This window comes from Solenopsis invicta, chromosome 8, assembly GCF_016802725.1.
Source record: "Solenopsis invicta isolate M01_SB chromosome 8, UNIL_Sinv_3.0, whole genome shotgun sequence".
NCBI classification, from domain to species: Eukaryota; Metazoa; Arthropoda; class Insecta; order Hymenoptera; family Formicidae; genus Solenopsis; species Solenopsis invicta.
This window is the reverse complement of record NC_052671.1, coordinates 1196324-1213620: the sequence shown is the minus strand read 5'-3', so window position 1 is coordinate 1213620 and position 17297 is coordinate 1196324. Positions and strand designations below refer to the sequence as shown.

General features: G+C 33.4%; 1 protein-coding gene across 1 annotated transcript; it reads left to right on the top strand.

Annotated features, from left to right (window-relative positions):
- The first annotated feature begins 2744 nt into the window (after nt 1-2744).
- Nucleotides 2745-13149, top strand: LOC105192851 (homeobox protein Hox-A4). The gene is made up of 2 exons (XM_011157111.3): nt 2745-4618; nt 9796-13149. Exons 1-2 carry the CDS (start codon nt 3733-3735, stop codon nt 10476-10478), a joined length of 1569 nt encoding a protein of 522 aa, XP_011155413.1. The 5' UTR covers nt 2745-3732; the 3' UTR covers nt 10479-13149.
- The last annotated feature ends 4148 nt before the right edge of the window (nt 13150-17297 follow it).

Sequence of the window (17297 nt, the reverse complement as noted above, 5' to 3'; positions counted from 1 at the left end):
TTCACATTTTCTAAATTTCTTAAAATCTGAACTGCTATGCGTAAGACGTATTGCGCATGATTTTTCCCAAAAGATCTATCGATCACGATTCAATCGTAGAATATTATATTGATTCGTAAATATTTTGAATACATTGTGAATTTGGAACAAATTGTCGATCGATTACTCCCCAAAGATTAGATTCTGATTTTTTCAAGACTGACTTATTCCATAATTTTATCAAATAAAAGTAACAACTCAACAATGCATATTCACGTATTCTATATTCACAAACTATATGTTATAATATGATTATAAAATAAAACTCTTTATATCACAGTTTTATAAATTTTTGTTTAATTATATTAATTTCCCTCAAAATATTTCGTCTGTAGTTTTCTGCCTTTGGTCGAGATGATTAATCAGTTGGAACCTCGCTAAAAATAATCCCGGAAACGCAAATTCGCTCAGCTTCAATATCAGAGACGATGCTCCTCTTTCATAAGCGATCAACAAGTTGAATATAACTGAAACGCCGTTAATAAAGCGATGAAAATGATAAATCGTAACGGTTCCACCCCCGTCCGAGCACCGTATTGCGTTATTAAAACTTTACTAATGGGCAATAATAAGCACCAGCCTTGGCCAAGATTGATATTAAATCGTAAACTGTTTCGTCCTCATTTATCATTATCACGATGCAAGTCCGTTGAACTCTTTAAATCTTGAATCCACGAAGAATTCTTGCCAAGCTGGTTTTTATAGAGAGGTATTATATAGCACGCGTTATAATTTAAGATCAATTACTTAAAAAGGTCATTGTCATTTAACACATTCATTCCGACTCTTCAAATTATTTGAATGTGTCAAATCTATTGAATAGACTCATCAAATAGATTTTTTATCTAGCTACCAATTTATTGTTTAAAAATTCGTTAATATCAACAATATTTGATAGGTCGCTGTGGTGTCAATACAGTTTCTTAAAAATACAACTCATTTTGGATATCGAAAAAATCCTCTGCGACACAACAAAATTCATGAAGTGACATAACAGATCCACGTGTGTGATCTCACGATAATCGTCACTTGGATGATCACACATTCGTCCGGTAGCAGAAAGGACTCGTCGTTGACGAAGCAGGCCCTCTTCGAGGATAGCCGTGGGTGTAAAGGGGGTGTCATGCCGGCGGACTGGGAAAAGTGATTGATCGTGTTTCGCCGGAAGACAAGAGCAGAAGACTCGGGGCAGAACCAGAGGAAAGGAGCGAGACGACGAAAGTAGAGATGGCGTAAGATGGCGGTGGATGAGGAAAGGGAGAAGGACAGCAGTTCCCGAGCGTCGTCGGTGATAAAGACGAGGAGGTTGTGTCGCAAAACGAGGAGACAACCCCCTCTAGCCTTCTCTACGTCATTCAGCGACCCCTTCAACCCCTCTGGACTCTTCCAGATTCCACTCAAAGCTCCGCTCTCCTGCTTGGAGCGACATGAAGTGGCCATAAGAAAAATAGAAATAAGCCGCGGCGTATCCAAGTAAACGAAGAACTAACTCAAGAGAGGAAGAGAGAGAGAGAGAGATCTCTCGTAAAAACGGACGATGAGTCTTCAGCTTTCCTAAAATGTCCAATCCTAAATTGTCTCTATTTTCTTCTACATTTGACGCGTATCTGACACTAATTAAAGGACTTTCAACAATAAAATGCTTTTTGGCCGAAAACTTGAATTTTTAAGTAAAATTTATTTAACTCGTACGAGACGAATCTTGGCCTCACCTTGCTTTTGTTCTATAATACCGTTCTACAATATACTGTTATTTCCTGGACCGTTTATACAGCACACAGTCAATGTAGCTTAAATTTACCGTGCTGTATTGTCGTATCAAGGCAAAACACAGTGAGTATGCTCTTTGTGTAATGACTCGGCGTTTTATATTCTCTATGCCACGCAGCTGATCGCGAGTAGACGTACTTGACCGAGTACGCCGAGACACCAGTGCATTAACATGAGCAGAGTGTAATCGAACGGCAGATCTATTACTATTAATTTAGCCAATTCGAACTTGCTTTACGTAACATCTTCAAACTTGAACGCCAATTAATTATAAAATTAAAGATTCTGCTATTTTAACAATAGTATAAAACACATTTTTTTCATTCAAACCTGATTCATTATTTCTGTTTTGTCATAATTAATACAAAATTGATGAACACATTAATTTTTTATACTTGATATATATATAAAAAACACATACTAATTTATTTTACAAATATAAATATTACGAATAATAATAACAAATATAAATAAATAAATTTTATTAAGAGCAATTTCAGATATTAAATAACATCCACTTGATAGGAAAAAAACTTAATTGAAATCAATTAACGCCCTGTTTTCGTATAATATTGGCAAATGGAGATGTAATGGGCGATTATAGTAACACCTGCTGGTCACGACAAATAGTTCTGAATTAGTAGCACGATTGCCCTCGCAACAGTATTCGATATCAATAGTATTAATGTTCATTGCCGTTTCTCTCAGCATTGACTACGGTCATAAGATGAATTTCAGAAGCATGGAGGCGGGTTAGGGGGATACGTAGGAGTGACTCCACGGTATAGGTACCTTCGAGTATGCCCCATAAGGGCACAAGATCCACTGTTTCCGTGGCAGGGGTTGGTCTCATGCAGCCGCGGAGTGGGGATGACTCTAGAGAAGACGCATGACGAGAAAGAGGGGACGCGACTCTCCGCATCGGCTCAAAACCAGCCGGCACGAACGGAGCTGGAGGGAGTTGGAAGCAAACCAGAGTTGCCAGACGAGTTTCTGCCGACGCGGGACGAGCTCACTTTCAGAGCTTTTCGTCCAAACTTCTCAGCTCAGTCCTTACATTTACAGTTTGAACACAGCAGTGACAGAAGTGCAGTGCAAAGATAACGTACTCATTTATTAAAAAAAAAAGAAAAAAATGATTTGTATAAGAATACTTGACTTGTCAGAATCATTTGCAGGAAAGTTAGCTTGATACTCGCATCGAGCTGATGATGTGAATAAGAAGTGAAAGTTTTATGTAAAAGACAAGTGCGTGGTGTATTATATTAGGGAGCAAGACACTTGGAGGCGTGCGTACAAAATTAATAAACTACAGAGTGCATACAGAATCTCCGATGACATTCGTGAAATAGAGAAGCAAAGCGAGAAGTTGCTGCACCTGCCGCAGTGGTTCTCGCGGCGCCACTCACGTGTTGCATGCGTGCCGTGGTTATCCATCATGGTCGCGGACTAGAAGCAGCTCCGATTGGTCGGTTTTGTGGTCACGTGGTATGGTAATTGGGCTCCGGTGGGCGGGAAGGAGCGAACGAGGTCGTGGAGGATCGCGAAAGTGGCGGAAGGAGAGGAGAGAATAAGCAGCTGTCCACCGGGAGTCCTGTGCTCGTTGTGGCCCCGCTCTTTCCATTTCTTTTCTCTTTTTCTCCCTCTCCTTCTTTCTCTCTTTTCCTCCTTTCGAGAAAACGTCACCCCTTTTCGCAAGAGGCGGTGAGGTGTGGACGATGGACCACAGCGCAGTGCCGTGCAGTGTAAGCTTGTGAGAATGAATATTAACTCGAAATGGTGTACCGAATCAAAGAATTGATTCAGAGAGTAAAATAAGAGAGAGAGAAAGAGAGAGAGAGAGAGACGCCAAAGTGCGGTCGTTTAAAATTCATTTGGACTATTCGTGCGTGTGTGTTTTTTCATAAGAAAGTACTTAGGAACATGAATTCCTTCCTTCCTTCCGCCGCCGCCGGTGGATACCATCATCATCAGCACCAGCAGCAAGCTGGAAATCATCATCTAGCTGCCACATCCTCGTTGGTCGATCCAAAATTTCCTCCCAACGAAGAATACAGTCAGAATAATTATATACCCTCGAGTGGAGCAGACTTCTTTTCGAGTGGTAGCGGTGGACATCATTTAACCCATCCACAATCTCAACTGCAGTACGGCTACCATCAACATCATCATCAAGCGGCGTCAACTCCTTACGGAGCTTCCTCCGCGGTACAATTAAACGGAGGATACGCAGGATACGGAGGATATTACGGGCCTCACCATCCTCATCACCAAGTGCACGCGGTTCATCACGCCAGTTTACATTCTCATCACCACGCAGTGGGTGCTTTAGCGATGCCGCCGGAAGCTCAACAACCACCGCTCACGTGTCCGTCGTCGATACAGAGTCAACAGCAGCAACAGCAGCAACAACAACCATCTGTACCGACGTCTACTATCCTCGGATCCACGCCTCTGTCACCATCTTTAATGCAGAATCATGTACAGCAGCCGGACGCCCTTCAGCATCACCAACATGAGAATAATGCTTGTAGTCCAGCCGGTTCGGGTCAATTGCACCGAGATAATTCACCTGATCTGCAGACGCAACAGCCCTTGTCTCAGCAATCTCAGCATATACAAAGTGGCCAACAACAGACACCGCCGCAGCAACAACAGCACCATGTGGAAGATAGCTCGGATGCGGATGATATAGAAGATGGTCAAATGGAGGGCTCGCCGGGAATGATGGAGGAGGAGGAAGAAGATGAAGAGAACAGAGATCGTACAATTTATCCATGGATGAAAAAAATTCATGTTGCAGGCGTCGGTGAGTTTACGTGAATCTATCTACAGTTATTTCTGTTATTCTCGACAGTTAAATACGTTATTACAACTTTAAATAACTTTGAACTTTATTTTATTTTAATAATAAACAAAGACAAGCTGTTCCGTTGTATACTAAGGCTTGATAAATGAAGAAAGTTGAACAATCAAATGACGAGTAACTTAATTACTTTATTTTCATCACATACATTACATTTTTTATCTTTATTCCCCTCTCACATTAATTTAAAAAAGAGATTCTTTTTTATATCAAGTTTCAATTTCGAAGCTACCATTTGTTTGATAAATATAAACAACTGTCTAATCTCGGTTTTGCTCTACGATTAATAAACGTTATCGATATTTCTATTTCGGTATATATCGTGAAAACTGTAATTCACCACTGTAAAAACGTATCCGACGGCTTGGCGATATATTGTATCTCGTATGATACACTCAATAATTTGAAACATACAGATTACATATCCGACGGCTTAGCGAAATTTCTGTATCTTAATATAATATACTCAATAATTTTAAACTTGGAGATTACATATCCGACGGCTTGGTGAAATTGTATTTTACACTCAGTAATTTCTATATTTGAGCAGCAATGTAAGATGCAGCAATTTCGCTAAGCCGTCGGATAATATTTCTCTTATTATATATCATATTTATAACGTTACGGGTAAAGTAAATTCATGTTTTTTTATGCTTTGATTCTCTCTCAAAAATTATTGTCTCTTCTTAAACAATAAAGACTTTAAACAAAACTGGTTAACGCATTTATTATCTCTTACTTTATCAGTAATGAAAAATAAAGAAATCAGCAATAAATATTCGTATCTTCAAAAAGAAGTTGGCACGGAAGTGTCGACCTTGAAAACATTATTTTCTGAATGCGAGAAACCTGTCGAAACTATCTGTTTGTATACTCAATAGATATATATTATATTATGTGTTTACGAGGCGACGAGCTTTAGAACGGTCTGAAGAGTTATGGGCTGAAATTTATCCTAGCACCTTGCGATCACCTGCTTGAGGTTGTAAAGGCTCGTTTTATAAGTGAATTCGGTTACGCCTAATATATCTTCATCTTTCGTACAGTGGCGAACATGTACTATAATAATGGGACGTCCACAGCACACATTTAGTATTACAGGCAAAAATAAATGTCGAAATTCGACACAGAACTTCTACCGTGTTTTTAAGTAGACGTTCATCATTGTGCAAGGTTGGTAGCGCTCGAGACTTGAAACAGATGCCGGTGATGGTATAACGCTCCTGGTTGTTGTAATTAAGGCAATTAGCTCGAATGCAGTTCTTCTTTCATAATTAATCAGACAACTACTTCCAGAACTAATATACGCGTGCTTCCTATCTTCATAAAGATAGAAAGATGTTTTGAGCGTAACCGCAACACATAAGTATATTAATTAATGTCTCACAAATTATAGAGCAATGCCTACATAAGTGTATCTGTAACGCATTTGTTTCTCCAGAGTTTGTCGTATTTTACATCGCGGTGAGCTAGAAACTATTTCGCAGGTATATATAACGAATTCTTAAAGTCAGTTTTTGCAACGTAATATCCCTTCAGAATTAGGCTGACTTTGCTGCCACACAAAAATTTCTATTCCGTTTGACTATGGAAAACGCCGCTCATTCCAACTTGCAAGTTTTTTCTTTTGAATCCGTTGCACGTGATACAATAGAAAATAAAATCACATACTGTAAAATCGAATACCATAATTTATGCTTCCAAATAAAATTACCTGCAAGAAAACCTGTTCTTTCTTTATTAACGCTAAAAGTTAATACAACGGAATATACAAATACATAACGTCCTTAAATTAATTTTTCTATAATTATTTATAATAAGGAAAAATTTCTTATTTATAATAGGGAAAAAAGTGATATTGAATACTGTTTTACTTTTAATATTCTTTAAACACTTATTACTTTGCGGAAATTTTAATATACGGTAGTTTGTAGTCTATAATATGAATGATAAAAAAAAACAAGTTAATTTTTTAAAATAAAACCTTTAGTAAGACGATGCACATTAAAGAATATTTTTAGAATAATTTATTAACAATATAAACTTGTATATAAAATAACAATAAATATTTTATAAAATATCTATTAAAAAAAATGTATACATGAGAATACGAACATAGAACGTTTAGTTTAATTATTACATAAAGACCAGGTCAGAAATAAACATATATCACACATTGTCTAATAAAACTGAAAAATACAAGCTTTAATATTATCGAAACACAGAGAAATATGAAAATTGTTCTCAAGTGATGTAATTGCTACATTCCATTAAAATGTACAATGTCAAACATACGATGTTGTAAGTTAGATTTTCCGTTATGCTAGAAATCGCGTGATTTAATATTTGAAATCTCTGGACTTTGGTATGCTCGTCCGTCGGGCTGTCAGAGACTGCAATCTCTCCCCTTTGGTTGTCGAAGTATGGTCGCCGGACGTCGGAGTTAAAAGGGGCCTCCACGAGGCCGACGGTCAGCTCGGAATGGAATGTCTGCACGGATTCTAGACTGAACTTGTTCCCATGTTTCCTCTATTGAACTGAACAGACCACCACGGATTGCTACTAGCGTGACTCACAAATATTTACATCAACACAGCAGGATATTTTTTTCCAATCTACTTGTTCAGTCGTTCAATCCTGTCTAATTATTTTGTAAAATATTTTTGAACATTTCGTGGTTATTAATATTTACTTTTACGCGTTCTTAAATATTTTAAGAAATGTCTGTCAAGTTAATGAATTGCGTGACAAATTTTGTTTGAAATATGTCCTGAAAAACTTAACAAATAAGACGATTATCAAATTATTTAACTTTGCAGTTTACAAAAGATAATCTAGTGTTTTTGCATCTCTCTCTCTCTCTCTCTCTCTCTCTCTCTAGATGATGCTCAGCGGGACCAATGCGCGTATACGCTTGGCACTTTTTATCCTCGTAAATTTGCATATGCGTATTCTGCCTTCACAACTCAACCGACGTATCTCATGGATTGATCAGATTACAAAAGTCACTTCAGCCGACTTTGATGCTATTCAAAACGGCCATGACGTGACGAATGGTCATTTGCTATAAAAATGTTATTCGCATATAATAACTCTTTAGACGTAAAGAATATTTTATAATTACAGTGATAATCTAACAGAAAGTCTTTTCCTTTTATTATTGAAATAGAATATGGCTCAGTCGCAACTTAAGTGACAATCATTTCTCATGTTTCCTCGCATCTCGCACTAGATTTTACTAACTTAAGAAAAAGATTTTTGAACGAACATTTTATACTTTTTTTTTTACTTGTTGCTAAAGTTTTATAAATGATATATGTGAAATCTAATAAAAAAAGATCATAAAAGTACTTTGTACACATAATAACAATATAATAAACTCTTCAATGTATAGTAAAGTGTTTGTAGTTAGTAATGTTAGTAATACTATTTAAAGATTTATCTAATGATGCTCTGTCAGGCTAATAAAAAAGTTAAAAATAAAAATGTTTATTTTAGACATAAATGAATTCTTAACAGAAAACTAGACAATAACATTTCTTGTCATATACAGGATATTATTGTAAAAATTATACAAATATTAATAATAATATAATGTAGGAATTTTTATTTTTTGATGCATCTATATATTATTAATAATAATATAATGCAGGAATTTGTATTTTTCGATGCACCTACATATTTGTATGGTAATAGATATAATTATATAATATCATATAATAAACAGTAAACATATACATACATACATATGGTGTATATATATATATGTATATATATATATAGTATTTTTATTTTTAATCTGACATCAATTTTAATAAACCATTTAAAAAAGGATTGCATTTTGTTAGACAAAACTATTATAATTTTCCACTCATGAATATAATAATATACATATATAATTTAATCAATCGATCAATCATAAATTACTTCTTTACATGTACGTAATAATTGAGTAGGAAATTATAATATTGATCATATTACTGTTGATTTTATACTGGATATAAATAATAAACAAAATGCAATCCTTTTTTAAATGGTTTATTAAAATTGATGTCAGATTAAAAATAAAAATACTGTATACGTAACATATTTGTAAATATTGTATATTTAATATAATTTTTTCACTCGAAGTAATTAAATCTTCTTTTTATTAGAAATTAAATCAACAACAGTTTTATATTAATTATTTATTTGCATTTTTGAAGTTTAAGTCATGAAAAATTAATTGTTGTCAGTCGCTTTTAATGCAAAGGTTCAGAGTTATCGATATATTAAAATCTTTTTTAGTTTGTATTTCACGTTATATAGAAATTCAATCAAATACAATGTTGAGTAGATCCGCGTAACATTTTATAAAACGTAAAAAATTGAAAAATAAAAATTGCGTAATATGTAACTTCTATTTTAAGGATAAATTCTTTTAAAGCTTTTCTGATGGTGAAAAGAAACACCTAATTTTTTCAACGAATTGCGGTAGCATGCGCATTTGTGCGAGCGATATCTATAATATCTGTATTGTCGGTTAATGATGTATTGTTTTACTGAAGATGACCGCGCGGTCAGAACGATTGAAATTTAAAGTTTATTGTTGTTATGGATTGAAGATTGTTTATGTTAGCACACTCTAGCTCTGCTCTTATAGCCCTTGGCAATTGTTGATAAATTCTTTGTTAAATTGTATGTTAATTTTAATAGTCTTTAGTAAAGGTATTAAAAAAGCAGTCGTTTTTGTATCATAAATGATTAAAGACGAAAAGCTTTTTGAACATTTTTATATGAAAAAGCTTTAAGTAAAATAGATAATAAAGCCTTATTATTCCTTATTAATTTTACATGATGTTTATTTTAGAACAATTTTAATGTAAGACTTAATATAAGATGTAAAGTTTTTGAAATGAGATGTCTAAACAAACTTTTGCTAATAATAAAAAAGAATTGACTTAAGAGTATATTTAAAGAATTTATTATTAAAATAAAATTCATACGGTAGAATGCAACTCGTATAGCCACATATTTGTCATCAAACAAAAAAGAAAGTAGTACGTCCAAAACTGAGATCTTGTCGTTATTTGTAGTCTGACAGTACTAACATTATTTAAATTTCTGTTTCCTTGTTACAGCGAATGGCTCGTACCAACCTGGAATGGAGCCAAAGCGACAGAGAACCGCTTACACGAGGCATCAGATCCTCGAACTGGAAAAGGAATTTCACTACAATAGGTACCTGACAAGACGACGACGGATCGAGATCGCTCATACCCTGGTCCTGTCGGAGCGACAGATCAAAATCTGGTTTCAGAATCGCCGTATGAAATGGAAGAAGGACCACAAGCTACCGAACACGAAGAACGTACGCAGAAAGAATGCGAACGGCCAAGCGCCGTCAGCAGCTGCTAAACCGGCGAAGACTTCAGCGACGAGAGCAAAGTCCAGCACTGGTAATAACAATAGCCAAAGGAAAAACAACAACTCGCCATCCAGCGGTATGGAGAACAGCTTGGACTCAAACATCGGTCACGACATGAGCGAAGTTCATGGGGTCAGCTCCAATATTCCTCATCCTGTTGGCGTGGTTCATCCGAGCTTTCAAGGTCATCCTCATTCTCTGGCCCACCTCCAAGCACAGCTGAGTCATCATCACGTGGGTGGAATGATGGACGGTCCGACGGGAGGACCGTTGGGACACATAAGTTCCGGAAGTATCAGTCCTCTCGCCCCAGCTACCAGCCCTCCCGGATTGTCGCAAGTATCAGCTCCTGTGCCGCCATCAATAAAATCTGACTATGGACTCACGGCTCTGTAACGTCCATTCCGTGAGGTATATTCAACGATATAATTTTTTTAACTACTTAATGACTGCTCTCCATAGATAATTCCACTCTTTGGACTGGATATTACAAATTAAATCAACGTAGTTTGAGTTTTTCTCATTGCTGCGTGGACAAGGAGAGTAGTCGTCAAAACGTGAGTTGACACTCACAATCTTCAAAAGGCAGTATTATTTTTCTTTTATATACCTGAATATGGCAACTGCAATTCATGAACTACGATATAAAATGCTAGATCCAAAATTATTTAGATATTTCTTAAATCTATTATACTTAAAAATGTTCCCTCATTTGTAAAGTCGTGAAAGCCAAGTCTGAAGAACTTATCATAGATAAACATAAAAACTAGAGAGAAACATAATTCTGTAGTAAACGAACATAATGTCAGGATGAAAAATAAAGTACTGTCAGGCTATCAGATCATAAATGATAAATCATTTATTATTAATAATTAATGATTAATATGTGTAATGAATCCGCTTATACCAAAATAACGTAAAGTTTTATTTTCGCTATAATTTTCTGCTATATACATGATTGAATTTGTATGTTTTAATTTTACAAGTATTATTTATTGAAATAAATAACAATCATTTCAATAATAATACTATGACAAATCCTGCAATTATTATTAGCATTTGTATAATTATAGTTTTCATGAAATTAATCATATTATTATTGCAAATTCCAATCAATGATGATGAAATTTCAGTAAACGTTCATAATACTATACGTATTTTAGCTTGCAGGTTGAATAATAACATATATGCAGTAGATAATATATATCTTTATCGCATAAAGTGTACAATGTTCACATATTTGGGTTACGCGTTGCGTTTAAGATATTCATGTATCATAAATATTGAAAATTTTAAAATTACCTTTCTATTATTAAATTAATTTAATATGTTATATAATCCGTTACTACATTCTTGAATTTTTACATGTCAAACACACAAGTGTCAAACTTCGTCAAGGCAAACTCAAACTCTGACACATGAATATCTAAGCAATGTCCAAACATGTCTAACTTCATGTGATAACACATATATGACGTCTACTGTATATTATGATAAAAAACACTGTGCGTGTATTACGTAATGTATATGATATAAACATCTGACAGATTAGAATTCGACATCTGGCAAATAAAAGTACATATGTGTGCAAAAATATAAAACTATAAAATCAAATATAAGCGGGATTCCTTAAATTATAATGTAGTTTTTGCATTGCAATTAACGAATTATACTAGTAAAAGAAGTTGTAAACGTCAATCTAATACTTTCTTTGTGTCTTCAAGCAAGTGAATATACCTTGTATCAAAAACTATAATTTGAGACGCGTCAGTCATCTCCCGGTTATTTGCATAATTCTGATATCGAAAAAGAAATTAATACTTGGTGAAATGTGAATTGTATATATCCAATTTTATGTATGTATATATTAGTGTAAAGAGAGTTTTATTACAATACGATTGAAATAGTGTTCATATTTCGTATATTATTGCATTATGTGTTGGTACTAACGTTTACATCATAGACGAAAATTGGATTTTAAAGTAAAAATTTTAATCATTCTGATATGATTGCTGAGTGTTTATTATGAATATATGAGAAAGCAGCAAATTATCAGTTATAATATTATAAATAATATAATTTTCGTGTACGTTATGTCATGTTCATCTCGAAAAATTATTACCGGAGTAGTTTAATTGCCGGAAACAAATATTTCAAAAGATCTCTTTAAACTCTTAAAAAATAATACAAGTTATTATAATTAAAACTACCTTACTTGAACACATCCTTCCGTAATGGAATATTGTAAATAATTCGAAATGAATAGTATATATTTTTACCGAAAGCGAACGAGGAATGACCAATAATAATTAGGACGCAATTGCACCGTGAATAAATCGGAAGTTGTACTATTAAGCGAGTAGTAATCAAACAATTAATGCACAGAACCGCTGTGACGATATACCAAAACAATATTAGTAGATATAAGGAACAGAGTTATAAAAGTTAAGGTACATTAATTCTAAAGAATCGAATTAGTGTAACTAGTGAAAGAACATAAGAAATAAGTGTATAAGGTTCGAGATTGTTCTATAAGTGTGACATTATACCCTCTTTGCTATAACTATTAATTGTATATAGCATGTACGATAAGGACGTCATTGGGCACACTTCAATGCTTATGTTTATATTGATCGTAAGGATCGATGAACTATACAACTGTCAAGTAAATAAATGAATAAATAAATGTTTCGTAATTTACAATAACGTTATGTTTCCAAATCGTATTCCCACGTATACACCTTATTTATTACCTTGTCCATCAATTCTTTTTGTACAATATTTTTTTTCTTACGCATTCGTACGACAGTTTCCTGCTTTAATATTTTTCATAATCTTTTTGCACTATTTATTATTCTGTCAGGAAATACCGTTCATCAGTTAAAGCTAGCGCTACTTGTTATCTCAAGTTTTGACATTATCTCTTCCTTAAGTGCATTCGCATTGAGCTGTATGTGTGTAATATATTGTTTCCATTCTAACTTTGATAAGAGTTAAACTAAAGCTGAAAGTAATATTGTGTATACAATAGATTAAAAAATAATAAATAAATTTGACAATATTATAACAGATGTATTATTATTGTCGTAGGTATGATAAAAATGTAACTGTGTAAAACAATATTGAATTCAACATTAAAACAGATCAACACCAATCTTCCGTATTAAAATTGTTTTTGTACTAGATGATTTGGAACAATCGTGTTAATAGTCATACGAAGGATTAATTTTTAATTAATGATTCAATGAACACAAAAAATAAACGCAACAAATATTTCTATTCAAAATTTAATTTTTATGTTTTTAACATATAATGTTGTTTATGTGAATAATTAAGATATTTATAAATTATATTATTATAACTCTTTATATATATGTGTATTGTTTACTATATCTTTATATTTTACTTGCAATAAAGAGTTTAGAAAAAATTAGCGACATAACTTGTAACACAACAATGGAATGTATCACACTTTGACACTTTGGTCAATAGAAAAATACACAGCTCTGAATACATGCAATATCATAATTTACAGGTATCACAGAAGGTATTATGGTGTATATCATAGGTATATATTTACTGTTTTCTTGTATCCCCCCTGTGTTCCCATGTAATCGTGTGGGCGCCCATGCGTGCGACGTTGCCGTAGCAGCGCATGCGCGAGCATGTGCGTGATTGCCGCAGCCCGGGGCAAGGGATACCTCGCAGCAGCTCGAAAAGAAGGGTGGCACCCGGAAAGCGAATAGGGGGCCGCCTGTGCAGTCCTGCCTCCGCCCATGCCACGAACATCCCGGCCAACTGCCTAGATATGTTGCTACCAACCAGGTTCCAAAGTCAGACATATTATGGCGTGAACCAAGGTCGCTACTCATACAACACACGCTGCGAAATCATGGGGGATTTTCAAAGAAATGATATTATTTTATTATTACTAATGACTGGTAATATTATCTCTATACTTTTTACACAATCTCTTCTTACATTAACTTCTTCATTTACTTAATAATATCTGCTTCGACTTTCATAACATTCTACAGTGAGAGAAAATAATATTTGCAATTATTATAATTCTGCTATAATTTATATTATAATGTCATAATTTATTTTTGGTACCAACTATATATTTATAGTTGTTTTTTAACCAAGCGATGTATAGTTTTTAATTATTATTATAACATAAATAGTAGGCAAATGTTAAAAAAGTAGATGTATTTATTACAATTGTGAGTGCATTTAGTACATAAAAATGTTTATTTTATTTTTATTATCAATATCTTAATACTTTACCATATTAATATTTGAAATTATAATTAAAATATTTTTTTGTCAATGTAATGGTGATAGAAAACTTATAAATTTACTAATTGGTCAGATTAAGTAACTTGATTGTTTCTTATTTTATTAGTAGTAACGAAAATATCTCTTATCACTTTTTGGAGATTGTCATAAAAAGAGTAAAAAATTAATAATAAAAATAAATATTAATAAATAAATTAGATTTTATAATATCAAATTTATAGCTTTAGTTTCGTATAATGTGTATTTTATAAATCGTATATAATCTATGTGTACACATCACTTCTTTCATTTTTATCTTTGCAAAATTATTAATTATAATATTAATAATGAAAGTTAAAAGAAAATTTTTATTTTTTTATGTTTATGTGCTTAATATAATATTTAGTTTAATCAATAAAATTGCACAATTTATTATAATATTGGTAATAATTATGTGCTATTGAGTTTGTAAAGTTGTCAATTAATGAACTATTAGTGTTTAAAATAACTTTGTGCATGTACAATATGCAGAAAGTTATATCAGTAAAACGTATGTATTATTCTTTCTAATTTTAAATTAATCTTTTCATATGCAATTTATATATAGACAGTTCTAAATTAAGAACATTACGTGTCTTATAATAACTTATACAATTTATCAAAATCACTTATATATGTTTTTCTATCTATTCTAACGTTTAAAATTAAAAACAATTCAAGTGATTTAAATGTTAAAAAATATGTTTTGCTATTTATCCTTTTTGCCAGAAATTAATTTGAAAAGTCTAATTTGAAAGATTTGATTACAAAATAATATAATTAATATGTGATACAGTTTGTGTATATTTGTCTCGCAACAAACTGATATTTAACTATTATTATTACTTCTGCTCTACAATATTTATTTTTGTATAAAAATCTTGTAAAAAAATATATTTTTAATTTATGTATAATATAAAAAATATGATTTAAAATTTGTGAGATATGGTCTAATACTATAATACGTTTATTCTATCTAATGCAAGACGATTAATAGCAAGCTTCCAAGCGAATAGAAGGAAGGAAGTACACAAGAGCCGCTAATTGCAAGATCTATGTACTGTTGTCTGCTTGCTATCCGTGGGTAGATGAACCATAGGATTCGATGTTAAACATCTTCGCTAACTTCTCCAGAATGTGGATTAGTTGGAAATTATTGTAGACATTTTGGTCAATCTATTGTTTCAAAGTGGAATGAGATTTAGTACAAAATTAATTACACTTATATTTAGATTAGGATAATAACAATAAATTATTCACTTGAAAAACGTATGTTAAAAGAAGAGAGGAGGAGAAGAAGGAGGAAAAAGAGTAAAAAATATTGATAATGATATCAAATATAAAATATTAATTATTATTCTAATATCTAATTATAAAATATATTTATAATTAGAATTTTAGAAAATGTCATAATAAGTTATAATAAATTGTTATATTATTGTTTTTTTTAAGAAAATAATTTTTGAACAGTTATGTTCAAATATTATATGCATTTAAATATGTGTTTACAATTCTTTTTAAAATAGACATTGTTAATTAAATTTTTATTAAATATAACTTGCAATATTTTCAAATAATGCTTAGCGGATATTTAAACTATTAATAATAAAAAAAGAGAACCAAAAAGAGCTAAAACTGTTGATGGTAAAATATTTGTTTTATAAATAATTGTTTTGAGCGTAGAAATAAAGTGATTATTATCAAAAAAACGATTGTTTGCGTTAATAAATATTTATACGTGTCAGTAACTACTTATTGATTGTTACTTTGGTTTTTCTCTTCTCGATATTCTATTATTAAAGCATCTTTTTACTTTTCTCCATCTATAGAGTGCCAATTTTCTATATAAGTACTTAACCGCGAAGCATTTCCGAACTTTCTTGTCACTCCCTATCATTACACCTACGCGTCGCGTTCCATATCCGTTCTCTTAAGACAAATGATGCATACATGCTGGTCATTTCGTCTATATCCGCATCACAATCGCTCCGATCTACAACCTGTACGCTGCTGAACGTAAAGTGGGTGGTCGTTGAATTGCTCGTTTAGCGAGTGCAGAGACAGACAACGAGAATTTCGCACGAGCTGAGTTATATCTCTTATTATCGTCAAACACGTACTGTAGCGCGACCACACACTTTGCACTTAACAATAGCGATGTATTATTGTAAAAGTTAGACGACAGCTTCTCTCACATATATCGATTAAGCTCCTAATGCGACTACAAAAATTATTCTTGCAGTTACTTATGAAATATGCGTGAAATAAGCGTAACGAAAATAAAGCATTTAATTACACCGCTATCATTCGCGTCCGAAAATTCCAAAAATGATGCAAGATAGATTTGGTGTGAACGGTCCCCATCAGATGTAATTGGAGGGGATTAACGAGTCACGACTCCATTTATCAGCCACCGTAATTACAAAGCATCTCTGCCTCCCACCTCCCTCAACAACTACCAGCTACCCTTGCCCTTTCGCGCGCTCGCCGCATCGCTTTCCGTTCGGCGCTCGGCGCTCGACGCTCGCTCCGCTGACTGACTGACATCCCCCAAAGACAGTTTCGCATCTCAAATACACATTCGCCTGTAACTAAAGATAACAGGCACCACCGTGTCATCGAAGGGAACCGACATGAAATTGGATTTAAATCCACCGCATAGACGTAGCGTGGAAATATTTTTGATCTCAGTTTAAGATCGCGCTATTAATTATCGCTTCCGTTGAATGGAGATCGCAAAGGAATAAAGATAAATTCGAAAGGGACGGGGCAGAAGGGATTGAAGGGAATTTTTGATTTTGAGAGAGCAGATAATGAATCGGCTGCCGTATAACACGCAGCACAGTAGCAGTCTGACGACACGCGCCAGTGATCGAACGAAAGGCTCCAAAAGCTAAC

What these genes read in the sequence shown, in the direction of transcription:
- LOC105192851 (XM_011157111.3), top strand. Translation starts at nt 3,733, where the DNA reads ATGAATTCCTTCCTTCCTTCCGCCGCCGCCGGTGGATACCATCATCAT. An exon ending in AATTCATGTTGCAGGCGTCG is followed by an intron (nt 4,619 to 9,795) that starts GTGAGTTTACGT and finishes TCCTTGTTACAG; the next exon opens with CGAATGGCTCGTACCAACCT.